Genomic DNA, 25,268 nt, shown 5'->3' on the forward strand with positions numbered 1-25,268 from the left:
GAGGGAGAAGAGGGCATCCAAAGCACAAGGAGAAACGAGAGAGATTCTACACTCTGCGGATGCCAGCGGGAGCCGGGCAGGGCAATCCATCAACGAGGCCAGAGAAAAGGCACACCACAATGTAACCACACACACAGCGGAAGCAGATGCCCCGAAATTGAAAAAGCACCCCACGAGTAGCGGAGGGCGGAGGCAGAAGGATAAATCCGCCCAGGAGTCGGGCCGCCCGTCAGGTCAGGCGGGCCGGGCGGCACAGTCCGGATCGCTTGGCTGTGATCTCGAAGGCTTGGCGAAGGATTCGATCTTCATTCGGAGCCTTGCATGCTTGACGACTCGAGACGGGGCAAGGCGAAAGGGGTTCGCGAGAATGCTGTCGGGGGTGTGGTGTGCATGCGCTCTGGAGAGATTGTGAGTCTTTGACCATAATCGTCTACCTATGTATCTCGTCTTTTGAAAATGCAAAGGTCGCGTTAAACGGCAGGACTGTGCGGACGCCCCTAAGCCCCACAGGAACGCAGATAAGCGTAACGAAGCTTATTAGCCCCCAGCTTAATTCGCTCAACTAAAGCTCCAACACCATAGCGTCTGCCCGACTCCAACTACCTACAGTAGGTAGGTAGGAGGTAACCTCCTACAATATGTAGCCCTCGCAGTAGTGCCCAGCCATCGGTGTGCTGCCGCCGCTGCCATCAGACCAACAAAGCCCGTCGGCCGTGGCGCACTCCCACCGGTCGAGAATGACCCGACAGCCAACCACTGGCCATCCAGACCAGACCGCTCGTCTTGGCAGGTCGCTAAGCGGCGCTGCGAGCAGGCGGGAAATAGCATGATGGGCGGGTTTTCTGCATGTCTGCTCCGCGGACCGGAGGAGCGCGGGCTTGCGGAGGCGAGAGAAGCGAGGGAAAAGTGGGGTGTTATGAGGGTGGGAGGAATTAAGACGTGGCGCTAGCGGCTGCAGGTACAGCGGCGACGGGACGGAACGGTTGAGACATTCTGGAGGTGGTGGCAACTGGCGTCGTAGTATAGGGCGTCGCCGCCGTTGCCACCACCGCCATCATCATTCGGCGCCTTCCTCCCACTACCGAAGGATGCGCCAAAGGCCCTGGTGCCGGACGCTGGTGGTGGTGAGCTGGTCCTGCCATTTCACCACACAATTTCAATTTCGCAACTCCAACGCCCGCCATCAAACACATAGGCTATAGCTGCGCGCAACAATTTTCTTCTCTATCCCCAAAAAGGAAAATGGTACACCACGTGCCGTTTCGGCCGAAGCGTCTGGCGTAGCGCCAGCGGGCGTCTGATTGGGCGGGCTGGGGCACGGTACCGTGTGGGGCAGGCTATACGAGACAGCTAACCCTCTGCCGAAGAAGCTTCACGATACCGGGCGGGCTTGAGCGGGTGGTGCAGAATCCTTCTGGTGCCTGAGCTACGCTTCCTACCTAGCGGCTGGTCGGAGAGCCCGACAGCCAGACTTCGCCCTCAGGTGATGGGCATGGAAAAGAGCTGTGCGTACAGACGTCTGGTCCGACCTCTGCGGACTTGAGCGCCGCGCTCGCTGCGAGATGGGTTTAAAAGGACGAGGGCCCGGTTGGAAGAGCTGCTCATCACTTCCCTAAGCATCGAGCTCATCGAAGGACAACATCAAAAATGTCAACTACTCATGGGTTGATGGTCCTGGCCAGCGGCTTGTCGCTGGTCATGGGCGTTGCGTCCAAGGCTGCGGTTGCCCATTACATGGTAAGTTGTTCGCTCTCCAGGTACGCAATGGATGATGACTGACCATGTCTGCAGCTCGGAAATGTCAACGAGGCCCATGTGATCCAGGATTTGAAAGACGCCAAGGCCGTGGGGTATGTCAATTGGTTCCCATCCACGCTCATGTGCCGACTCTCCTAACCTTTTCCCGCCGCAGCTTCGATGCCTTTGCCTTGAACACTGGCTGTGTGTCCGAGACCTGGGTGGACAAGTCGCTGGGCTTCATGTTCAACAACGCGGCTGCGAACGGCATGAAGGTCTACCTGAACATGGACCTGTACGCTTCGGGCGACGCATGCTACAACGGCGCCACGTGCTGCGGTGTCGGCAATGACTACTACGATCTCTGGAACAAGTACAAGAGCTCGGATGGCTGGTACAAGATCGACGGGAAGAACGTCGTCGGCAGTAAGCAAGCACCCTCGGAATGATGGCGAGGTTCTGATATACTAACGCCCCTGTAAAGCGTATTCGGCGGCCCGGTGGTCTGCGGTGGAGTTCACGGCGTTGAAGAAGAAGTGGGGTGACTTCTACTTCTTCCCCGACCTTGACGGAACCGAAGGCTACTACGAAGCTGCCGAGCCTTGGTGGGACCACTGGGGCACCGTCATCGACGGCATTGCCAGCTGGGAGAGCTCGTGGCCCAAGTACGGCAACTTTGGCGGCGCCTACCCCGGCGACGTGGGCATCGACACGCCGCAGGCCAACGCCGCGGCGGCGCACAGCAAGGAGTACATGATCCCCATCAGCCCGCTGCAGTACAAGGACGCGTACAAGACGAACCTGTACCGTCTGGGCGACATGAACCTGCCGGTGCGCATGGAGAACATCCTGGCCATGAGCCCGCGGCCCAACTACGTGCAGTTCCAGACGTGGAACGACGGGCCCGAGAGCCACTACATCGGCAACATCTGGAATGAGCAGAACTCGGACGCGCAGCCCTGGAGGTACATGAACCCGGACCGCTACAGCCACAAGGGCTGGCAGCCGCTGGTCGAGTCGTTCAACCGCGCCTTCAAGACGGCCGGCTCCACGGCCGCCAGCATGACGCCGCCCGGCAGCAAGCTCGTCGTCGGCTCCATGTGGTACCAGAGCTTCCCGCGCAAGACCGAGTGCACCGGCCCGTGGGGCCAGTACTCGGAGAAGCCGACCAACCTGGACGCCGGCGTCGAGGGCGTCTACTTCGCCGTCGTCATGAAGGCCGGCCTGCCCTCGGGCTACACGCTCAAGGTGTACAGCGGCAGCACCACGACGCCCGCCGTCTACTCGCTCAAGGCCGGCCTCAACTACGGCAGCGCAGAGGTCCTCAACAAGGGCGCCCAGTTCCTCGAGATCCTCGACCCCTCCGGCAAGCGCGTCGCCTCGGGCTCCGGCGGCATGTGCGTCGCCGCCTCCTGCCCCCGCGGCATCTACAGCCGCAACTACCACGTCGTCAGCGTCGAGGAGGGCGATGCCGGTTCGACCTGCACCCCTTGGCCCGCCGAGTCCGACGAGAAGGACCCAGACCCGGCCCACACCAGCACTGGCGTTGCCCATACTACTACTACTACTACTGCGCCCAGTACTCAGGAGACTACCAAGGCCCCTTCTGGAGATGGACTGAATAGCGACTGTGTCATGTTCCTGCCCCAGACTCCGCCAAAGGGTTTTGAGGGTTTGAGTTCTTGCAAGGAATTTTGCTATAAGCAAATGGGCGTTCCCGTTCCGGCGACTGAAAAGCATACCTTTACGTGCGGAAAGCAAGTGACGGCGGATTATACCGATCTCCCTGGATATCCTGGTGTCCAGACCGCTCCCGGCGATTGCTCGTGCTCAATGGACACGCTGGTAGAAATTGTCACAACGGCAGCGACCATTGTAGCCAACGTAAGTTAACCTCAAAGCACCCTCAGCGACGTAGATACTGACAATAGGCGCTAGTACGGCTGTGGTATATTGGCGGAATCGCTCAAGTTTGTGCTTCAAGAGGGCGTCAACTTCTTTACCGAGGGCGCTCCCGAGGAGCTCCACGGCACTCTGAGTACGTCAAAGCAGAAAGCCTACCGAGACTGTGGATGAGTGCTGACAAACAACACAGAAATGCTGGTCAAGTTGGCCAAGTACGTCGACAAGATCGAATCCGCGAAAAGTGCTGCGGACAAGGTGCCGGTGCTCAAAGAATTCACCAAGTATCTCAACGTCGACTACATTTGCGGATCGGACTACGAGCTGCCCGTTCCCGTTTCCGATGTCTTCGACACCATTTACCAGGTTGCGGACGTCGTGGCCGAACAAGGCGGAAAGCTTTATTTCCCCGAAGAGAAGCCCTAGGATGATGATGAGGATACGGGCAACATAAAAATTGGACATGTAATTTGATAGTAATCTAATCCGGCGGGGAATTTGACGACACTGGTTCTCCGTGTTTTGCACGTACCTAACTCATGCTTGCTTGCTTGCTTGCTTGCTTGCTTGTATGCTCAGTCAGCAATATCGTCCGCTCCCACCACAGGTGCAAGCCATTTTCTCAAGTCCAGCTCGACACATTGCTCCTTCCAGCTGATGCTGCGCCAAAGGCTCTGCCGCAAAAGAAGGAGAGATGACGCTCCGGCGTGCGCGAGGCGGTCGGTCGGTCGGTCGCACAAGGCGGTGGCGCCATGCCATCAATGGGAGGGTGACAGCTGCCACCACCACCACCACTACAACCCAGGAAAAGGAAATCAATCCGTGCGAGCGTACGAGCACAGGGAGGAAGGAAAGGGTGTAGGCGCATCGGAATGTGGAGGGGAAATGCGACATCCGCGCGTGTACGGTGTCTGGGTCTTCCCTTCCCGTCTGAGTCGCATGTAACTCGTTGCCGCCCCGCGCACGAAACCCAGTGCCTGTTTGCAGCAACGACATTTCGTTCGTACGTGGTACTCCACAGCTGCTCTGTTCCCACCGCGATGGCGTGCCTACTCAGTACTCTCTCTGCACCCTGTACCATACCAGATGTACCAGACGTACGTACCGAGGCATTCGCGCGCGACTCGGCGCCAGCGGTCTAGACAGCGCCTTGACGTCATCTCCCACGAGCCTCGGCACGCGCGTTGTTGGGGCGTTGTTGCAGCCAGCCAGCCGCGTAGCCGACGCCTTGACGCGCTGGCTGGCTGGCTGGCTGGCTGGCGGTAGGCGGTTGGCGGGAGCCAGATGATCCAACCGAGCGGAAGGCACCTAGCCACAGGCCGCGGCGGGCAAAACGTCCGACGACGAGGGGCGCACGGATCCGCCATCAGAGGCTACGTAGCGCTAGGCCTGGAAAGAATATCCCGCCGACGCCTTGGTCATTGCTAGGTGTGCTGAACGAACCTGCGAAGGCGTCAAGGTGTGTGGGCGTGAAGAGTCAAGAGAGAGACACTGGCCAATGGCGGCGCGGGCAATGTCGCTTAGAGCGATGTATGTTTGGGGATCAGCGTGTGTGTGTGCGCGAAGGAAGAAAAGGTTCACCGGCCTGGCGCCGGTTCCTTCGCTTGCGGCTGGCTGAGATGGGCGGCGGGTTCTAACAAAAAAAAAAGCATCGTCGGCCCTGGCTGGCATTTGGAATGCAGCAACACCACCATTACCCAGGACACGCATCTCCGATGCTGATCTGTGACACGAGGCAGATCGAGATTGCCGAGGCCGTGACGTCCGTCGATTTCGGAGACGGACCTGCAGTTTCAGGCAGCCCGTCCTCCGTCGCCTTTCCTGAACGGTGCGAGTCGAGTCGAGAGCCCGCTGCGCTGGGTACGGTAGGTAGGTATGCTCTCCAGCCTCTGCTGTATAACCACCACCACCCATCCATCCAGTCACGCACACACACGCACCAGTGCAGCTACCTACGTACCTACTCTCTCCTCCAGGCACGGCGCCCGCTCCCACACCAATAACCGCGCCCACTACTCAGCTCCTCAGCCATTATACCGATCGCCACCGCGCGTGCTCCCTGCGCAGCGCCACATTCCGCTTTTTTCCAAGAACGGGAATTGCGACTCTGCGCCCGGCCATGTCCCCAATGCGGCTAAGAAGCCCTCTCTTAGCTACCTACGCTGCCTCGCACTGCCTCGCCCTGCCCGCGGCCCAGCCAATAGCCGTCCTGAGAATGCCACGACCGTACAAGACGCCCCCTTCGCCGGGGACCTGTGCGCGCAGCCACGCTCGACCACGGCCCTCCGCCTACGTCAGCCCGAATCGTGATCTTGCCTTTTGCCTTGCTGTTGACGACCAAACCAGACGAGGGGGGAGGGCAGAGAGGGGGGAGCAGACTCTCAGGATGTATAAAACGGGCGGGCGCTGGCATTCCGTAGCTGAACCAACTCCTGCCTCCAGTTGAGCAAGAGTCACCACCACCACCACCACCACCTCCTCCTCCTCCTCCTCCTCCTCGCCGCCTTCGCTCTCGACCTCTCTCTCTCGGTCACCCTCTCTCCAGCCTCGCCCACAGCAACGATGCGCTCCTCGCTCCTCCTCGCGGCCGTCTGCGCGCCCTCCGCCCTCGCCTTCCCCTGGATGACTCCCGAGGGAATGGAGGCGCTGCTCAAGCACCCCGAGGCACGCGCCGCCATCGACCAGAAGCTGAAGGCGCACCACCGCGACGACGCGGCCAGCGAGCTGAAGAAGCGCCACGAGCCGCGCCAGCTCGGCACCGGCCTGCTCGGCGGCGTCGTCTCGCTGCTTGGTGGGTCTGTCGAGGCCGTCGTCGATAACCTCCTCGGCCTCATCCCGACGGATAAGGCTGTCGATGGCCTGACGCGCTTCCCGGAAGGTATGGCGTTCGTGTCTGTTCTGTGCAAATGCCTGAGTGCCGTGGCTGACTGTTGTGCGCGCGTCAGACGACTACCCCTTCCAGGCGCCTGGCGATACCGACCAGCGCGGCCCTTGCCCCGGCTTGAACACGCTCGCTAACCACGGCTGTACGTGACGCACATCCCTTCTCTTCTTTTGACTTTACTTGCGAGCGAGCATCCAAGCTGACTGTTCTGCGCAGACATTCCCCGCACGGGCATCGCTACCGTCGGCCAGATCAACGCCGCCACCGCGCGCGTCTTCAACATGGGCGACGACCTGTCGTCGCTGCTAGCGATCGGCGGCGCCCTCGACGGCGGCGACGTCCTCTCCCAGAAGATGAGCATTGGCGGGCCCGACGACCGCGTCGGCGTCCTCAACGGCGCGCTCAACAGCCTCCTGGGCACGCCGTCGGGCATCTCCGGCCACGGCAAGTTCAACGAGGGCGACGCCTCGGCCACCCGCGACGACTTCTACCTCGCCGGCGACAACATCTCCTTCAAGCCCGAGCTCTTCAAGCAGCTGCACCAGCAGGCCCTCGCCAAGGGCAACGGCACCTACTCCGTCGACGCCATCAAGGAGCACTTCAAGAACCGCTACGCCGCCAGCAAGGCCGCTAACAAGCAGTTCTACTTTAACGTGCCCAGCGCCGCCGTCGTCATGGGCGCCTACTACTTCATCCCGGGCTTCTTCTCCAACGGCACCATTGGCGCCGGCGGCGTCGCCAACGAGGCCTCCATCACGTCCTTTTACGGCGCAAAGCCCGCGCGCGACAACGCGTGGAACGACATCGACCTCGACTACACGCACGTGCCCGAGCGCATCCCGGAGGCCGGCTGGTATCGCCGCAGCACGCCCATGACGGTGCTCGAGGCCGTCGGCGGCATCCTCGACGTCTACCTGTACGCGCTCCCCGCGCTGGGCGGCTCCGGCGCCGACGACAGCTGGGTCGTCGGCCCGCTCGACCTGCCCACCTCGGCCCAGGGCCTCTCCTGCTTCCTCTACAACGCCATCTACGCCAACTTCCCCGCCGAGCTGTACAACACGGTCAGCCTGCTCGAGAAGATCGTCAACACCCTCTCCAGCACCATCGTGCCGGGCTACAAGGCGCTTGGCTGCGAGGTCAACTTCCCTGACGCCGAGGGCTCCAAGGCCGCAAAGTGGGAGGACTACGTGACCAAGTATGTTGGGCCGGCCAAGCTGAACGCCACCGGTAGCGGGTGGTACCAGAAGTCGTAGGGGCGGAGATGTGTGGCTAATGAATCTGAGATGGGGAGCGTTGTTAATAATCACAATAATGACTTGTAGCGATGGATATTTCAAATAATGAACAAACAAGGACGTGTTAATTCAAACTGCAGATGGAACGAAGCATCGTGAACTGGCGAGCTACGCGGACGTGATTGATCAAAGCATCGGATTGCTTGTCACATGTTTGTGTGTCGCAGTCGTGTCCCGCAGCCAATTGTTTGTTGTTGTTCTTTGTCCCATCTGCTTGTGACGCGTTTCGACTAATGCGACAAGACGAGTGGACGACGCGCGCAGCGACCGGGGGAGCGGGGTTCTTAAGCCGCCGCGAGCCAGCCTGGTGCCTAGAGAGAGCAGCAACCTTTCTCCACCTACCTAGTTATCAATAATCCTTCGACCCTTGAGCCAATCATCATCATCATCATCATCCATCAGCAGCAGCAGCAGTAGTAGCCATGTCCGAGCGTGGTCGTGGGCGCGGCGGTGGGGGCCGGGGACGCGGAGACTTCAACCTGCCTTCGCACCCGCGTGGCGGTGGGTATGCTGGCCGCGGCGGTGGCGACAGAGGCGGACGCGGCGGCGGTGACTTCAGAGGAGGCGGCAGAGGAGGAGGAGGTGGGAGAGGCGGATTTGCGGGACGGGGTCGTGGCGAGCCGATGGTCTTCAGGTGAGAGTGTGTTTCGTTCCTTCCCTCTGAATCCGCACGCACGCGCGCTAACACGTGCTCTCGCGTCTCGCAGCCATGCCCCCGGCGCCCCCGTTCCCGCGCCAGACGATCGTGTCGCCAAGATCGAAGCTGCGACCGAAACGTCGCTGAAGGCGGTCAAGTCCAAGGCGGCGTCGATGCCGTTGCGCCCGGGTTACGGTACCCAGGGTCGCGCCATCGTGCTGTGGACCAACTACATGGAGCTGGTCGCTAAAGGCGACCTGCCGCTCTACCGCTACGACATCGACATCACCGGCGACCGCGAGCCCAAGGGCAAGAAGAAGAAGCGCGTCATTGAGATTCTGCTCGAGGAGAACTTCGCTGCCCACGGCCGCGACATCACCACCGACTACAAGTCCAACGTCATCAGCAAGAACCCGCTCGAACTCAACCCCAACGGCTACACCGTCCAGTACCGCGCAGAGGGCGATGACGAGGCCGACGAAAATGCCCCCAGGTACCGCGCTCGCCTGCAGCAGACGGGCACCCTGACCGTCTCGGAGCTGGTGTCCTATCTCACCTCGACCCAGGCCAACGTGCTCCTCGAATCCAAGGAGCAGATGATCCAGGCCCTCAACATTGTCGTCGGCCACCATCCGAAGGCCAATCCAAACATCGCCTCTGTCGGCGCGAACAAGCACTACAACTTCGCCGCCGCAGGCTCCGAGACCTTCTCTCTGGGCGCCGGCCTGCAGGCCATCCGCGGATACTTTGTCAGCGTGCGCGCCGCCGCGGCCCGCATCCTCGTCAACGTACAGGTCAAGCACGCGGCCTTCTACTCGGCTGGTCCGCTCGAGCGCCTCATCGAATCGTACAAAAGCGAAAACGGACCGAACGTGTTCAGACTGGCAAGCTTCCTCAAGAAGGTGTCGGTTGACGTGACGCACATTGTGCGGAAGAACAAGGCTGGCCAGCGCGTGCGCCGCGTCAAGACCATCTGCAACTTGGCCTCGCGCGGCGACGGCAGCGGCTTGGAGCACCCGCCTATCGTGCCGGCCATGGGGGCTGGCGCCAAGGACGTCCAGTTCTACCTGGATGCGCCGCCTCAGGGCGGCGCTGGCAAGAAGGGGAAGAAGGCCGCGGCGCCTGCGAAGCCTGCGTCGCAGGGCAAATACATCAGCGTCTACGACTTCTTCAAGCAGACGTACAACATCACCATCCGGGACCCGAAGATGCCCGTCGTCAACGTCGGCAGCCGCCAGTTCCCATCGTACCTGCCCGCGCAGGTCTGCGAGGTCGTGCCGGGGCAGCCGTCGAACGCCAAGCTCACCCCGAGCCAGACGCAGCAGATGATCCGCAACGCGGTGCGCAACCCGGCGCTGAACGCCCAGTCCATCGTCTCTGCGGGCGCGCAGGTGCTGGGCGTGAACCCAACGAACCCAACCCTTAGTGCCTTTGGCATCGGCATCACTCCCAAGCTGCTGACGGTCCAGGGCCGCGTGCTCAACAGCCCGGGCATCAAGTACTCGGGCAACAGGACGGTCAACCCGCGAGCCGGTAGCTGGAACATGTTGGATAAGACGCGGTTCTCTGTGCCCGAGAAATTGCAATCGTGGACTTGGCTCTGGATCGCCACGCCTGGCACGGCGAATCTCTGGACGGATCCGAAGCAGATCGTACCCAAGCTCACCGAGTTCCATGAGAAGCTCAGAGAACTCGGCATGAACGCCAACATGTGCAGCCCAGGTAGTCGCATCAACGTCACCCCAGACAACGCGGAGGCGGTCATCGACACGAAGATCCACGAGATCGTCAACCCTAAAAACCCTGCCAGCCGGCCTAAGCTCATCCTTGTCATCATTCCGCCCAACAACGCCGTCATCCGCAACCGTGTCAAGTACGCGTGCGACGTCAAGGAGGGCATCCTCAACGTGTGCGTCATCGGGGCAAAGTTTGCCAAGGCCAACGACCAGTACATGGCCAACGTGGCGCTGAAGGTGAACCTCAAGGCGGGCGGGACGAACCAGACGCTGGAGCCGGCGAAGCTGGGCCTGCTGGCCGAGGGCAAGACCATGGTCGTCGGCATGGACGTGACGCACCCGTCGCCCGGGTCGGCGAGCAACGCGCCCAGCGTCGTCGGCATCGTCGCGTCCGTCGACAAGCAGTTTGGCCAGTGGCCCGCCGACCTGCGCATCCAGACGGCCCGCCGCGAGATGATCGACCAGCTGGACGCGCTCATGCAGCGCCGCCTCAAGCTGTGGGCCGCCCGCAACACCGGCGCCTATCCCCAGAACATCCTCGTCTACCGCGACGGCGTCAGCGAGGGCCAGTACCAGCTCGTCCTGGACAACGAACTGCCCGCCATCCGCGCCGCGTGCAAGGCCCTCTACCCGGCCGCGCAGCAGAAGCAGGGCGTCCCGCGCATCAGCATCGTCGTGGTCGGCAAGCGCCACCACACGCGCTTCTACCCCTCGGCAACGGCCGACGCCGACCGCAGCAGCAACCCGCCCAACGGCACCGTCGTCGACCGCGGCGTCACGGAGCAGCGCAACTGGGACTTCTTCCTGCAGGCGCACACGGCGCTGCAGGGCACCGCCCGCCCGGCCCACTACTACGTCGTGCACGACGAGATATTCACTTCCCGCGGGGCCGCCGCCGCCGACGCCCTCGAGCAGCTCACGCACAACTTGTGCTATCTCTTCGGCCGCGCGACCAAGGCCGTCAGCGTCTGCCCCCCGGCCTACTACGCGGACCTGGTCTGCGAGCGCGCGCGCCTCTATCTCGCGGGCGTGTTTGATCCGAGTCTGGGGGCGAGCCAGGAGGGCAGCGTTGTTAGCGGTGAGGCTGGGGGGCGCGAGATTGATGAGGGCGAGGTGCGGATTCATGAGCGCGTGAGGGATGCTATGTTCTATACTTAGGTGGTGGTGGGTGGTGGGAGGGATTTGAGCGAAATTGATTGATTGACTGAGGCGATGTTGGATGGGGGATGGGGTTTTTGGATGGTGGGTTAGGGCGGACAAATTGCTTGGATTGGATTGGAGGATCTTGGACTTTTTGGACATTTTGGACTTCTTGGAGTTGGGTTTTGGATAGGTGGTTGCCAGGCAGTAGGTAAATCCATCGCTTGGATAGGTATTGATATGAATGAATGACACGGCCTTTTTCTTTTCTTTTTTTTGATGGTGGATTTGGTTTGTGTCTGCCTGTGTGATTGTTTGTTTAATTGTTTGAGCGCTGGGTTTTATTCTTGATAGGAGAACTAGTTAAACTATAAAGAATAAAGACTGTTTTTGCCTGTCTACCTACCTAGGTGCCCTTCGCCTATCTATATATTTGTAGATCGGAACGCGTGTTACGGATGGGGGATTGGGCTGTTGGAGTATGGGTTTGTAGGTTTGTGGGCTTGAGGTTGAGGTTGGGATTATGGTAGGGTAGAGTAGAGGTATAGTATACTAAAGCCTATTCTCTCGTCTCGTTCGTTCAATCTCGTTATCTACATCCTCCTATGTACATACCTTCCAGCCTGTAGCCACTCACTCCGCAAGCAAACAAAACAATAGTAACAAGCAGCCTCCCCAACCACAGCCAATAATCCGTAGGTACAGTAACCACCACCGCAACGCCAACGCCAACGCCAACGCCAACGCCTCTCCGCTCCTACCTAGTCAGCCCCGCATCGCGCAATAACGCCGAAAGTCGAAAGTCGAACCCCCCAGGCTCCGACCGGAGGCCGGAATGCGGAGGGTGTTAATGGGGTGGGAGGGTGCTGATAGGGTGGGGGGAAGGGGGTGTTGATTGATTGATTGATTAGACACAGACACAGACACAGACACAGACATAGGTAAGTACGCATCGTATCGTATCGTGTAGGCAGGCAGTGCGTGCATTCCCGGCTTATTCCCGCCTCTGTATGTGCCCAGGTACGGAGTACGGTAGTCCAAGAGGAGCCGCGCCAAGCGCCACCCCGTCGGTTACTCGTCAGCATTCCGCATTTCGCATTCCGCATTTCGCAGGGCAGGATAGCCAATATTTGTGGGGTTAGTTAGCGGGGCCGTGTAGGCGCGCCGACGGCTCTGCGGGAGGGAGCCATTGCTGTGTGAGGTGTGTGTCGCTGGCTGGCTGGCTGCAAGCTGTACTCCGTACCAAACTGACCCGGCCTCGGCCTCGGCCTCGGGCTCCGACTCGTACCTATGTATGTATGTATGTATGTGCTGTTTGCTTGATGCCCTTCCACGGATACGGCGTACGGAGGACGGGCCGCTCAGCTGCTGCTATGTAGGAGTATTGTTTGCCCGTAGATAGATGGTGCTGCGGCTGCTGTCTCAGTCGCCTATGTACCAAACAAGTCTGGTACATACCAGCAACGGGCCAGCTCCTTAGGAGGGAGGTACGGATTAGGCAGCGGTAGCAGCAGCCACGGTGCACACAGCCGCGGTCTGGACATCAACATCAGGGCACCTAGGTAGTTACCTACTCCAGGATGAGCACGCCCTCAGGTGATTTAACTGGCAGTCTGGAACGAATCGGCGTCGCAAGCAAAATGTCCCCGTCTGAGACACCAAACCAAGCGCCCCAACAAACCTCCGCCGCGCCGCCAAAAGCCCCAGACCTCAAACAAGAGCTGCGACGTGCAGCGGAACCGCCGGGCGGCTCTCCGCGTGCCATGACGACGGGGTACATACAACACGTCGTTCCCCCATTCTTCGCGCGCGCTTACCGTGACCTTGCGCGTCGGAGTACTGGGTCGGTAGGAAGTTTGTTTTTTTCGCGCCCGGCGGGTCGTCTAGTCTAGGAGCCTGGAGTTACGGGCCGGTTATTCTGGCGCTGTCGGAGCGGAGGTTTCCCCTCACTTACTTACCTCTCCGCCTACATGGTTATGGCTATGCCGCTGCTGTGCTGCGCCTCGTTTGTATGTGTGTGCCTATGTATGGAGTAGCCTAGCGCACACGTGGGCGCGACCAGGGGGGGACGTCGTATACGGTGTTTTAGGAGAGAAAAAAAAAAAAAAAAAAAAAAAAAAAAAAAGAGAGAGAGGACAAATAATGGGTGCCTAGATGAAAGAAGGGCTTCCTCCGTGGCCGCATAAATCAATATCTCAATGCGCTGCTGTGGATATTAGGTGACACCTAAACCGCACATTTGATAGAGTGCAGCAGCGCAATAGGTCGTCGGAGAGTCGATCTGAGATGATACCTTCCCCTTCTGCGCGCCGATCTTTGCACTCTTGGGTACAATACGGCGCGCTGCCAGTGTTGGTCCTGCCACAAACACCCTGGGGCTGCGAAGCCACTGATTGTCGGATTGACGACGCGATGGCTCGATGTGCACACACCCAGACACTCTATCGATCACTCGATATTGGATCACCGCCACTGGCAACATTGTCTTTATTGCCACTGCCATCATCATGATGGTTTGGGTCCAGTGTTGGTGTGGCAAGATGGCATGATTGATGAGGGCGTGTCTCCTTTTCCGTGACTCGCATGCATGAATGCCATGATGCCAGAGAGCAGGACTCCCTGCTCATTGACGAGAGAGAGAATACGGCACTCTGCCATACTGAATGCACTCCTCTCCACGATCCAAGATAGAGATCCAGCAGTGTGGCAGCCCAGTAATCGGCACCCGTCCAGCGATGAACCTCGTTCTGGCGGATTGCGCAAGCAAACACATCGGCCACCGTCAATTCAGATCTTTTGCCTGTTGCCTCGACGGAGAGGGAGGCAACCCCCGACCACCGTCACCGTCAATTCAGATCTTTTGCCTGAAGCTGCGAGCAAGGCAACCAACTGACCTGCCGAACAGCGACCATGTTTAGCACTCCCGCCCTCGCAGTGTCAGGCTTTGTGACTCAGTGAGCAACGGCGCTGAACTGTTTGCTCTGTGATTCCCACAGAAGTTGACGGGAGGGGGCGAAAGACAGACAGTCAATCAGTCAGTCAGTCAGGCAACCTCCCGCATCCCCTCCCCTTCTTGCTTGCTTTTTTTTGCCGCCTCCTGAACAAAAAACCCGGCGGCCGAAGGGTAGCTACAAGTCCGACGGGCTCGACGCATTCCGGCTGCCAACGGTGGTGATGGCCCCACGGCGGGAAGGGGGGTCCCTTGCTGTGCCGCCGCTGACGCCTGACGGGAAAGGTGATGAGAGTTCCACGTTGTCTCGGGGCGGGCAAGATCAGCTGGCCATTCCGTCGGCACGTCGGTCAGTTTCCTGCGCGAATGTTCTCGACCCCCGAAACAGGTCTGTCGGCGTCTCTTCACGGACGCGCTATGAGCCCATTCACGACTTCTTCAGCATGAAGGCATGAAGGGGGGAGGGATGAGCAATTCCCGCATGTCCCGTGGATGATGGTGGCCAGCGTGGCATGCGGGTTGCATCAAGATTCGAGGCGGACCGCGCGAGTGGAGCGGTAGCTACTGGCGGAACATTCGATGGGCTCGCTGGCGGGTTCCGGCGGGAACCTGCACCCCAATCTCCGTCGCATGGGATAGAGAGAAGCGAGGATGGTGCTGGAAGGGGCGAAGATGTTCGCGACGGTGCTGGGTAGCGGTGAGATCGGGGGCCGCCAAGCTACGAGGATGGTAATGCTCCGCCACCTCCTGGGGCAGCTTGGCAGGGCGTTCCGCCGTGATCGTCGTCAGCGATTGCTTGCGGCATTTGGAGGTCGGAGAGGTGGTAGAGTGTGGTCACTGGTCGGTATACCGAGCCGCGCGGCCTTGCACGGCACGTTTCACCTTGATGCCAGCCGATGCGTGCCAAGAAACCTTGGCGGACTTGGCTTTTTCCACCTCTTGGCGTTTCATGCGGATTTCCCACCAAACACTCCGTCTCAAACTCTCCCGCTCAGGCACCGATCGTCCCCCCGTGCTATATTACAGCCACCGATAAGGAAGTTTGGATGACGTTCCCGGTCTGTGCTGTCACACCCGACTGGGGTTCATCGCCGATCCATTCCCCATCCGTGCCGCCTCAGCACCACCACGTCCACCATCTACCGCCATCTACCGCCTCTCCCTGACTGCCTTGGCAGGATTCAGAGAGCGAGAAACAGAGTCCCTTGCTCTTTCCCATGGTATCCGTGCCAACGGCCTCACCACGACGTTTCGAAATCTTCTCCGCAATGCCAAGGGCCGTAGATTGAAGCCTCTATTGCACAGGAGTATGCGGACTTGTCTGGAATCCGGACCGCAAAGTCATGCAACCGCCGGCGAGAGCTGTATAAAGACGGTGGGCGCTGCAGCAAGAATGAGAACCATCAACACACGCCGGCCGCTCATTCACTACCCAACTTCACACTTTTTTAACTCTCTTTAACAATTCGAATCGATCTGTGATCATTCTTTCCACCATAACAACCATCAACATGTTCGCCAAGGTTTTCGTTCCCCTTCTCGCTGCTTCCAGCATCGCCGCGGCTGCCACCAGCAAGCCCCGCACCGCCACCTTTGGCAAGAACCTCGTCCGCCGTGCGGACTTCCCCATCCCGGACTCCACCGGCAACGAGACCTTCGATGAGGGTAAGTAGTGGCAGCAAGCAACAAACAAACAAACAATCTTAGACACAAACTAACTCGGGCACAGCCAAGGAGATTGACGGCGAGTTCGACGGCGAGTACAAGACCTTCGGCCGTGGCGTCAGCTGCACTGGCCAGGACGAGGGTGGCGACTCTGACGCCGTCTTCATCCTCAAGGATGGTGCCACCCTGAAGAACGCCATCATCGGCTCCGACCAGATCGAGGGTGTCCACTGCGAGGGCAGCTGCACCATCGAGAACGTCTGGTGGGAGGCCGTCTGCGAGGACGCTCTCTCGCTCAAGGGTGACGGTGACGCGACCATCACTGGCGGCGGTGCCACTGGCGCCGACGACAAGGTCATCCAGCACAACGGTGCCGGCTCTGTCACCATCGACGGCTTCACCGTCACCGAGTTCGGCAAGCTGTACCGCAGCTGCGGCAACTGCGACCAGAACGGCGACGCGCGCACCGTCACCATCAAGAACGTCAAGGCCACGAACGGCAAGTCGCTCGTCGGCATCAACTCCAACTACGGCGACACTGCCACCCTCTCCGACACCTGCGCTACCTCCGTCAAGGAGATCTGCGTCGAGTACGAGGGCACAAACGACAACGACAAGGAGCCCGAGGAGGTCAGCTCCGGCCCCTCCGACGCCTGCATCTACACCGACCCCCTCCCCGAGTGCTAGACGCCTCGTGGCAATGGGCCTGCGCGCCGCTGAAGGGATTTCAGCCGCCATGGCGCTGTTGTGGTGGTGGACACTTCTCTGGGCGACTGCACCTTTTGCTTCGTCTTCATCTTCTTTTCGCTTCTGTACCTAGCATTCCTTTCTTGTATCTAAAGCCGCAAAAAAACCAAAATATAGGGACATGAGGCCTGGCTTCGTGTGTGTTTTGAGAACTTTTGTTTTCCCTGCTGTGTGAACTGAAGATTTTTGCTACCGCCACCATGACTACTACTGCAAAGTGATTGCTCGGAATGAGTGAAGTGAGGTGGGCATTTGGTTATAACTGATATGCGCGATGCGCGAGATCACAGCGGGGAACGCACAAGATGCATCGGAATGGATTAAATAAACTCTGCCGTTTGAGTCCCTGTCTGCAATCAATTAACGTTTAAACAAAGTTTAATCTTCGCTGCGCCTATGTCATGTACGTGGTGGGAAGGCGTGCAGCGGGTCTCTCTCTCGGTTCTGCGTAAGCTGGCGATGGTTGCGTGCGTGCGTGCAGGGGAGTGGGAGTGCACGGTTCGGGTACCGCGCGGCTGCTGCGTGGGATGGTGGGATGTGGGAGGAAAGAGAGGGAGTTGTGGCGGTGCGATGGCTTGTCTGCCTGTGCTACATTCGTCGTGTGCGGATATTCTTCTCTGATCGGCTCTGCGGCTCTGGGTTTTGGAAGCGCCGGGATATAGAGCAGGAGAATGCGTCGAGTGTGGTTTATTGCCGCAGGGACATGCTGCGTAGACCAACGTTGTTGTTGCTTTGTGTCAGTACTTGTGGCGGTACTACCTATGTAGTTAATTATATATCTATATTGTAGTTTTATTTCTTGTAGGTTAAGAAACCCAAGAGAAAGAGAGAAAAAGAGAGTAGATATTAGAGAGTTTCTGTGAGACTTGTGCTCAGTGGGTGCTGGTGCTGTACCCGGCTGCTGGTTAGTTTTACGGTTTTTTCTCTCTCGACACGGTTGTCTCCGAAAGAATTGATAGCTTTAAGCTCACCCCAGATCCAAAATCTAGACATGCTAAATACATATCGGTAGAGTGTAATCAGTCTTCCCGACGGACTTGTTTGTCTTGATGGCAAACGGCCTGTGTATTTCTTCATTTCGCATCCGGCGTGGACAAGAGAAGGAGACATAGAAGACAGGCATTTAAGGTATGTTTGTGTTTTGACTTTTGTGTTATGTCTTCTTTTTTTAAAAAAAAGAAAGGAGAGAAAAAAGAGTCGTCTGGAACGGCAACGCATTCACTTACGATAAGCAACTTTTCTTTGACGTTCCATCGCGCGGAGCAACAATCCCTTACACGCGTGGTTTGGTTTTAGCCATTTTAGCCGGCGGGCGTGTCCGCAAGTCTCTCGCGCGAGGGCGGATGGGTTGCCTATTCCGGTAATCCGGGCGTGGCAGAGACAAAGTCAACAAGCAGCAACCCGGCAGTTTCTCGCCATGTGAGCAGTTGGCTGACCCTGATCGGCGGGTTATACGATAGCCTCCTGGCGCATATGCTGAAGAACTTGCGGGACGGCATTGCGGTCGGTAGGTAGACGAGCATGCTTGTTTTCCCCGAGAGGGCATTATCGGAGAATTATTCTGGGGAAAAGAAGAAGGAAATCCAAACGGGTATCGCCTCTACAAGCAAAGCCGTTCAAGACCGAATAGACGTCCTTGCGACTCCACAAATCTCCGCTACGTCCAGTCTCAAGTGTCAGCTCAATTGAAGTCAAAGTAAGAGGAGGGGTTTGCGCGGGAACTAGCGGCTTAGCGGCGAGGATGATGGCTGATGGCTGAAAGCAAGGCGGCTGCACGATGCCTGCAAGCCATCTCTCGGCGCCGCCGTGACCCGTCACGCCACCATGCACCTGCAACTGCACATGCGACGCCAGAAAATTTTTGTCCCTCGCTGTTTGTATCGCGATGGGGTTGCGGGGGGTTTGAGGCTGGAATGGGGCTCAATGGCTTTGGGGGAAGTTGGTAAGTGGTTTGTTTGCATACTCTTGTGACTGTGATTGCAGTGAGGGTCACTTCGAAGTAACTTCTACCTACTCTGGTGTTGATTGTTGATAGTTGTACGACATTCTACAGTTCCCTCTCACCTTCCCCCGCGCGGAGGGAAGGCCGAGATATCTCCACAGCAAGCGGTGGCGGCATTATTTCACGCTAGACCCCGCACCGGGGGGGTCTCCATTCCATGTAACGTGCCCCACGGGGACGATGAACGTCAGTAGCACGCGGCTTACACAGACTTTTGCCGGCCGCCGTCATGAAGCGACGCGTACATGAACGAGCGGTCCACACAACTCTTGGGGCTTCCCCAGATCAACGGTCCGCATCGTCAGCCTCTCCACCGCCATGGACACACACTCAAGCTGGAATGTCGCGCACAAGCTCGAAAAGGGCAGCCTGCTCGGCGCCATCAACTGCGTGGCAGCGCTGTCCATCTTCTTCTTCGGCTACGACCAGGGCATGATGAGCGGCGTCAACAACGCCAAAGACTACGTCGATCTGATGGGCTTTGGGTATGTCGTCCCGGAGACGCGCGAGACGGTCGTCACCGACAGCCTGCTGCAGGGCGGCATTGTCTCGGTGTACTACCTTGGAACGCTGTTTGGTGCGCTGCTGGGCGGCTGGGTCGGCGACAAGCTGGGGCGTATCAGGACAATTGCTGTGGGTGCGGCATGGGCTGTCTTGGGCGCTGCGCTGCAGTGCTCGGCGCAGAATGCTTCGTGGATGATCTGTGGTGAGTGCCTCCGCTCTGTTGCAAGGTGCATCTCTGACAACATGGACAGCTCGCGCCGTCAACGGCATTGGCACCGGCATTTTGAATGCGATCGTGCCCGTCTGGGCCACCGAAACCGCAGAGCACACGTCGCGCGGGCAGTTCATCGCCATTGAATTCACCCTGAACATCTTCGGCGTCGTCGTCGCCTACTGGCTCGAATTGTAAGCCATCAACACATAACGCCCGATCTCCAGACATGCTAACACCCCACCAGCGGCCTCTCCTACATCGACAACGGCGAGTCCGCCTTCCGCTGGCGCTTCCCCATCGCCTTCCAAATAATCCCGCTCTTCCTACTCTTCGCCGTCGTCTGGTTCTTCCCCGAATCGCCACGCTGGCTCGTCCGCCAAGGTCGCGACGGCGAGGCGCGCTACATCCTGAGCCGATTACGGGGCAGCAACAGTGCAGAAGACGCGGCGCGGGCTGACGCCGAGTTCCGCGACATCCAGGCCATAGTCGAGATGGAGCAGACGACGCAGAAGCGCAACTCGTACTTCCACATGTTCTTCGGCATCGGCTCCGGGAAGCTGCACACGGGGCGGCGGGTCCAGCTGGTCATCTGGCTGCAGATCATGCAGGAGTGGGTGGGCATTGCGGGCGTGACGGTCTTTGCGCCCACCATCTTCTCCATTGCGGGGTTTGACAGCGCAAAGAGCCAGTGGATCTCCGGCCTCAACAACATCTTCTACATGTTCTCGACCCTCGTCTGCGTCTTCACGCTCGACCGCATCGGCCGCCGCTGGACGCTGTACTGGGGCGCCGTAGGGCAGGGCATCGCCATGTTCCTGGCGGGAGGAATGTCGCGGGCGGCGCTGAACGCGCGAGAGGCGGGCGACGCCAGCGCCGCAAGCAGTTACGGCGCCGCGGCCGCGTCGTTCGTCTTCATCTTTACGTCCATCTTCGGCGCCACCTGGCTCACCGTGCCATGGCTGATTCCGGCAGAGATCTTCCCGCTCGAGGTCCGCGCCAAAGGAAACGCATGGGGCGTCGTGGGTTGGAGCATCGGGAACGGCTGGCTGACGCTGCTGTGCCCCATTATGTTCGGGTCCATCAGCGAGAAGACTCTGTACATCTTCGGGGCGTGCAACGTTGCCGTAATCCCCATGGTGTGGGCTCTGTACCCCGAGAGCAACCAGCGCACGCTCGAGGAGATGGATCTGCTGTTTGCGGCAGATACGCCCTGGGTGTGGGATGCGGAGCGGAATTTTGCGCGGCTTAAGGCTGAGCAGTATAACACGAAGAAGACGACGGGTAAGGTTACTGCTGCGTTGGAGGTGGATACCCTGGAGAAGGTTTAGATTAGCTTTACGAGTAATGATGTGATGATTATCATGGTGACGTTCTGCTTTGCAATTTGGCCAGTGAAGCGTTGCTTGCAGAGATGTGAATGTTTGGCTTGATACCCATTCTTATAGAACTGTTGGTTATTTGGATGGTAAAGAGAGAGCCTTATACGCTCCGATTGATGTGAAGAGGACTGTTGAAATCCGCCAATCTATCGGTTTGCCGAGCGTTGCAGATTTGTATTTTTAAACAATAAATTATTTTTTGGAGAGGAGAGCAGGAAGCCCGTCTCGAACGTTGGAGGTGCGGCGTATGAACTCTTGAGCAACATTAACCTACCCGATGAAGCTAACATCACCCATCGGGAATAGATACGAAGGCAGACATTGATCTTCGCAGATAGCATTTCCCATGCTGTAATACCCCAACATTCCCGCAATAAATGCGAATGCTCCGGCAGCTTTTTTGACCGTGACGGCCGTGTCTGCCGCGCCGTCGGCGGCTACAAAGTAACTGGCGCCCAGAAGACAGAGGTAGATCTCCAGAGCCGTGTAAGTGGCGATTGTCACAATGTTCCTGTGGCGTTTGTTAGTCGTTTGTTTAGAGTTACGCGCTCGAATACGTACGTGGTGAGAGACCCAAGTAGGAAAAAGGTATTAAACACGGTCCATACTGTTCGTCCGTTAGCAACCACAATTGAATGCTTTGTTATTATAGACATACATATACAAAAGAAGCCAAGCGCATTGTTGTATCCAATCGTGTCGTCTCCAAAGGTATAAGAAACTCCAAACAATGGCGTCAGAATGGCGCCAAACCCGCCGTAAAACATGCCTAAAATTCGATATCAGCAAGACTTTCCAAGGGGGTTCATCATGGAGAGTTACCGTAAGCACTAAAAACAGTATAGTTGTAAGAATTCCCGCGCACCAGCTCCCATTGCGCGGAGAGAACCATGCCGATGCCTGCGATGAAGAAGAAATTGCCAATGAAAGCGTTTGCCGTCGTAAGTCCGCGCCATTCCATCAAAGTACAGGAGAGAGTGGTGATGGTAGTTGCAAAGGCACCCAGCGCAAATGCGGTCTACACACGTGCATCAAGTCAGCGGTGATGTTTCTCTTCGGCCAAAAGACAGCGGTGATGCAGCAGCGTACAGGATTGCCCAAACTTCTACCACCAATCCACGAATGTCGTCCAGGCTCATCAACGAAAGCTTTAGCATTAAGTCTTGCCCTCCTTGTCGCGCTCGTCGCCGTAGGTGGACTCGACGAATCCATTCCAGCTCTCGGCGTCGTTCTCTGGTGGCGTGACCTTCTTGACGATCCAGTGCACCAAGATCGTGCAAACGGTGATCCAGACAAGCACGTTGGCCTGCTCCAGCAGCGGCCCTAAATACTCCTTCTTGTCGCCCAGCAGGTGCGATGCCGCGCACAGCAGCCGATCGGCCATGGGGTCGTCGGCAGGGCACGGGGACGGGGAAGCCATTGCGCGGGTTAGAGCGGGTCCGAAAGCTTTGTCGCGAAGAAAGAGTTTGGAGATGCGCGCAGAACGTGACGGCTGGCTTTCTCGCTTTTTGGCGGGCGGATGGGCAAATGAGTACGTCGTGGTCGTCGTGGTCGGCCTGCCGCTTTTATAGACTCGGCATCTCGCGTCGGCATCTTCGGCCTGATCGTACGTTGACGGCGTGAGCGCCCCGGCATCGCACTCCTGACTGGTTGTACATCAGCCCACGACTGGCGCCATTGCTGGCCCAACTGATGATTCTGTGCTACGCTGGGCTTGGTGTCGTTCGTGGGTGAGTTGGGAGGGGTTGGTCCATTCTGTACCTGCATTCGGAGGTCTTCGAACGACTGTCAGGCTTTAAATTCCCAATAAAATAGAGAGATAGTCCAGAATAATTATAACAATTAAACATTCTGAAAGTACCTATGTCGCAACAGCTCATTGATTCCCTGTCCAGGAAGCTAGGTACTTTAGTTCGTACACGTGACGTACTTGACCTTCCCGCACGTGCCGATCTATCAACACACGTGCTTACCACGTGCAAAACGTCACCTTATTTTCAATTCCTTATTTTAGACCTTACGCCGGCGACGCTGATAAGCAATTTGTAACTAGAGTTATAGTATTTCGCCGGAGGTAGTAAGTGGGGAGCCTTGTCGCTCTTAGTGGATTAAATAGTTTATTCTAGATAACTCAAAAAATAATTATAAGTATATATACAGGCTTTCTTCTTTCTTTATAGAATTAATTCTGAGCGAAAGCGAGAATCTCTTGGATAAAATATATTTAGCACGTTAATATACTGATCTACCCGCTAATATCTTGTATAGGCTAGAAATGATATTTTATATAACCCTAATAAATCTTTAGTATAAACACTATTTACTCTTTTTTAGTAAAGATAGGCTTTTAGTCGCCGGTACTTTAAAGCCGCTTACTATTAACTATTGGTAGTTTTGAATCTAGGGGCTTTCTAAAAAAAATATTCTCGCTAAGTCTATTATTTTAGTTTTATTATTTAAGCCTCGTCATCCCTTTTAAAGCGAAAGTAATTTGGTGGATAACATGTAGAACCATCTTGTTCCCACTGCGCCTGCCTTACATCAACTTCCAAGTCTGACGTAACCTTGATACGATTCTTTCCTCCCTCAGCGTCATCCAAAAGGTCGTCTTCAGATGCATTTGACCAGATCATTCGGTCGGCAGGTCCTCGCTCGAGATCGTTCCCCTCATGGGGCGTTGGCGACAATGGCGACCCCGTCTGCTGCCACTGCGATGATCTCCTCTCCTTGCTACGGAGCTTGTGTGAGACGTCGGAGAGCTCATGCTGCGGCGGCATGCTCTCTCCGTTGTCAAGGAATGTCCCAGTGACATGCTTACTCCAGACTGCTTTGAATGAAGGCATGTTGAGAGTGAAAAGCGCTGTGCAGAACTCGATCATCGTTACAATGACGATTTTTCCAAGGACGTATGCGAAGTCTGGGTCTGCTGAGAACTCGAAGAGAACAAGGAATCGAAGGCCGGATACGAGGACTGCCCCACCACCGAAGGTAAACATGGACATGAGAGCAATACGGCGCTTCCGTGATGCGTGGAGATTCCACAAAGGCCAGATGGGCAAGATGTAGATGATCACATCGACGGCGACATTCTTTTCAAGTCAGTGGAAGCCAACTGGCCCATTGCGCAGAAGTGCTTACTGCAGTGCTTGGAAAGATAAGCGTTGCCAATGAAGAGAGGCATTTCGCATTTGGATATCTCTCGGGATGGAAATACGCTTGTATCGGAATGCATTGCAATGCATAGAATATGAATGTTCCGGTAATCTGGAAGCAGACAAGTACCATGACACCGATGATGAGGCGGCCAACTGTGCGAGATGTCCAAATCCTGCGGAAGAAGAATAGGAAAGACAGCTTAATGAAGAGTTGCAACGCAAAGTAATAGAACTCTTCGACAAAAAGATACTTTAAGCTGGTCAGCGAAGCCACAAACAATGTTACTTCTATGAACTCACCAGTTTCATCTCCGCAATAACTGCGGTGGAAACTGAACTGGTATGCCTACGGAATGTTAGAATTGCGCTATTACTTCACCATGGCTCTGATTACTTACTTGCCACCACCCATTACTAGCCACGACCAACATATATAACATTGGCCTATCCAGACAGTCTGAGAAGTTATTGGTCAGTGGTGCGTTTGTATGTTGAAACGGCCAACTCACGAATGCGATAGTGGCAAGCCAGTCATCCATTCCAAAGCATCTGACAATAAATGCACGCGAGTAGACACGCAATAGGAAGGACGCCACTGTGAGCAAGACGAACGGCACAGTCACTCCCCAGCAAAGAGGACTTAAATCCTCGTCGATCCCCATGGTTAAATTTTGCAAGAATTAACAAGGCAGAATGACAAAGACAGAGAGCAAACGGATTGGATGAGACACTGGTACTCTAAGCCAATATACATTTGGCATGCTTGGCTTATATTTTAGCCGTTGCGACCGCATTCATCGTCGCAGCTTCCCTGTTACATCCTTGCAGATTCCAAAGGATGCTAAAATTGTTCCGCGGGCCCACAGCATTGCCGTGAAAGGGAAATGTGTTTGATGTGAGAATACTACCGTTATACAATATACAACGTGATACTGTAGGTGCGCAAGTTCGGCTACGAAGGGTCAAAGAGTCACAAAGGGGATGGATGAACAGTTGTCTCCCTATACGCCCCCAAAATCAACGAAACCTCGGGGAAGCCGTTCGGTGAGAGTGAGGCGACCGTGGGGGCGCTGCGGCGCAGGTCGGTAGACATAATATTTTCAGCGAAATATTATGTACTGCGGTACGTTTGCGCCCCCAAATTAGCGGACCCCACGGCCCCTCGCGGCTCGGCTACGTATCTAACGGCGAGCCCGCCCCACATCCCACGCATCATAATCAAAGAAACTGGAAACCATCTCCGCAGTCTAGACTCCAGTTTCGCACGCAAGACGCCGCTCCACAGAAGGATGCTTCCCCCTCGTTTATATACTCTATACGC

The 25,268-nt window shown here is 57.1% G+C and overlaps 9 protein-coding genes across 9 annotated transcripts; 7 read left to right on the plus strand and 2 right to left on the minus strand.

The window, feature by feature from the left end:
• Positions 1-1,668: 1,668 nt before the first annotated feature.
• On the plus strand, positions 1,669-3,630 carry K452DRAFT_236559 (glycoside hydrolase family 71 protein; the record flags this gene model as incomplete). Its single annotated transcript, XM_033537518.1, has 4 exons — positions 1,669-1,737; positions 1,792-1,850; positions 1,913-2,163; positions 2,222-3,630. The coding sequence occupies 4 exons, from the start codon at positions 1,669-1,671 to the stop codon at positions 3,628-3,630; spliced, it is 1,788 nt and encodes a 595-aa protein (XP_033392758.1).
• Positions 3,631-5,405: 1,775 nt separating this feature from the next.
• K452DRAFT_291953 (uncharacterized protein) lies at positions 5,406-6,095 on the plus strand. The gene has a single exon (XM_033541279.1). The coding sequence runs from the start codon at positions 5,515-5,517 to the stop codon at positions 5,947-5,949; it is 435 nt and encodes a 144-aa protein (XP_033392759.1). The 5' UTR covers positions 5,406-5,514; the 3' UTR covers positions 5,950-6,095.
• Positions 5,878-6,742, plus strand: K452DRAFT_115437 (uncharacterized protein). Its single transcript, XM_033535083.1, has one exon. The coding sequence runs from the start codon at positions 6,202-6,204 to the stop codon at positions 6,655-6,657; it is 456 nt and encodes a 151-aa protein (XP_033392760.1). The 5' UTR covers positions 5,878-6,201; the 3' UTR covers positions 6,658-6,742.
• K452DRAFT_291955 (uncharacterized protein) lies at positions 6,329-8,066 on the plus strand. The gene is made up of 2 exons (XM_033541280.1): positions 6,329-6,702; positions 6,736-8,066. Exon 2 carries the CDS (start codon positions 6,805-6,807, stop codon positions 7,774-7,776), a length of 972 nt encoding a protein of 323 aa, XP_033392761.1. The 5' UTR covers positions 6,329-6,702; positions 6,736-6,804; the 3' UTR covers positions 7,777-8,066.
• Positions 8,067-8,240: 174 nt separating this feature from the next.
• On the plus strand, positions 8,241-11,349 carry K452DRAFT_236596 (uncharacterized protein; the record flags this gene model as incomplete). The annotated part of the gene is made up of 2 exons (XM_033537521.1): positions 8,241-8,452; positions 8,526-11,349. The coding sequence occupies 2 exons, from the start codon at positions 8,241-8,243 to the stop codon at positions 11,347-11,349; spliced, it is 3,036 nt and encodes a 1,011-aa protein (XP_033392762.1).
• Positions 11,350-15,491: 4,142 nt separating this feature from the next.
• K452DRAFT_279227 (polysaccharide lyase family 3 protein) lies at positions 15,492-16,730 on the plus strand. Its single transcript, XM_033539408.1, has 2 exons — positions 15,492-15,946; positions 16,011-16,730. The coding sequence occupies exons 1-2, from the start codon at positions 15,793-15,795 to the stop codon at positions 16,631-16,633; spliced, it is 777 nt and encodes a 258-aa protein (XP_033392763.1). The 5' UTR covers positions 15,492-15,792; the 3' UTR covers positions 16,634-16,730.
• A 1,875-nt stretch (positions 16,731-18,605) lies between these two features.
• K452DRAFT_291961 (uncharacterized protein) lies at positions 18,606-21,194 on the plus strand. Its single transcript, XM_033541281.1, has 3 exons — positions 18,606-19,401; positions 19,451-19,604; positions 19,658-21,194. The coding sequence occupies exons 1-3, from the start codon at positions 19,014-19,016 to the stop codon at positions 20,739-20,741; spliced, it is 1,626 nt and encodes a 541-aa protein (XP_033392764.1). The 5' UTR covers positions 18,606-19,013; the 3' UTR covers positions 20,742-21,194.
• Positions 21,063-22,259, minus strand: K452DRAFT_322079 (uncharacterized protein; the record flags this gene model as incomplete). The annotated part of the gene is made up of 5 exons (XM_033544462.1): positions 21,882-22,259; positions 21,615-21,810; positions 21,451-21,561; positions 21,354-21,399; positions 21,063-21,303 (listed from the first exon to the last, which is right to left on the minus strand). The coding sequence occupies exons 1-5, from the start codon at positions 22,002-22,004 to the stop codon at positions 21,063-21,065; spliced, it is 717 nt and encodes a 238-aa protein (XP_033392765.1). The 5' UTR covers positions 22,005-22,259.
• A 1,277-nt stretch (positions 22,260-23,536) lies between these two features.
• On the minus strand, positions 23,537-24,609 carry K452DRAFT_216923 (uncharacterized protein; the record flags this gene model as incomplete). The annotated part of the gene is made up of 3 exons (XM_033536263.1): positions 23,537-23,881; positions 23,931-24,197; positions 24,370-24,609. Coding segments are annotated over 3 exons (852 nt in total), but the record flags the coding sequence as incomplete, so codon positions are not given.
• Positions 24,610-25,268: the final 659 nt, after the last annotated feature.

Source organism: Aplosporella prunicola (genome assembly GCF_010093885.1).
Source record: "Aplosporella prunicola CBS 121167 unplaced genomic scaffold K452scaffold_35, whole genome shotgun sequence".
In the NCBI taxonomy this organism is placed as follows: Eukaryota; Fungi; Ascomycota; class Dothideomycetes; order Botryosphaeriales; family Aplosporellaceae; genus Aplosporella; species Aplosporella prunicola.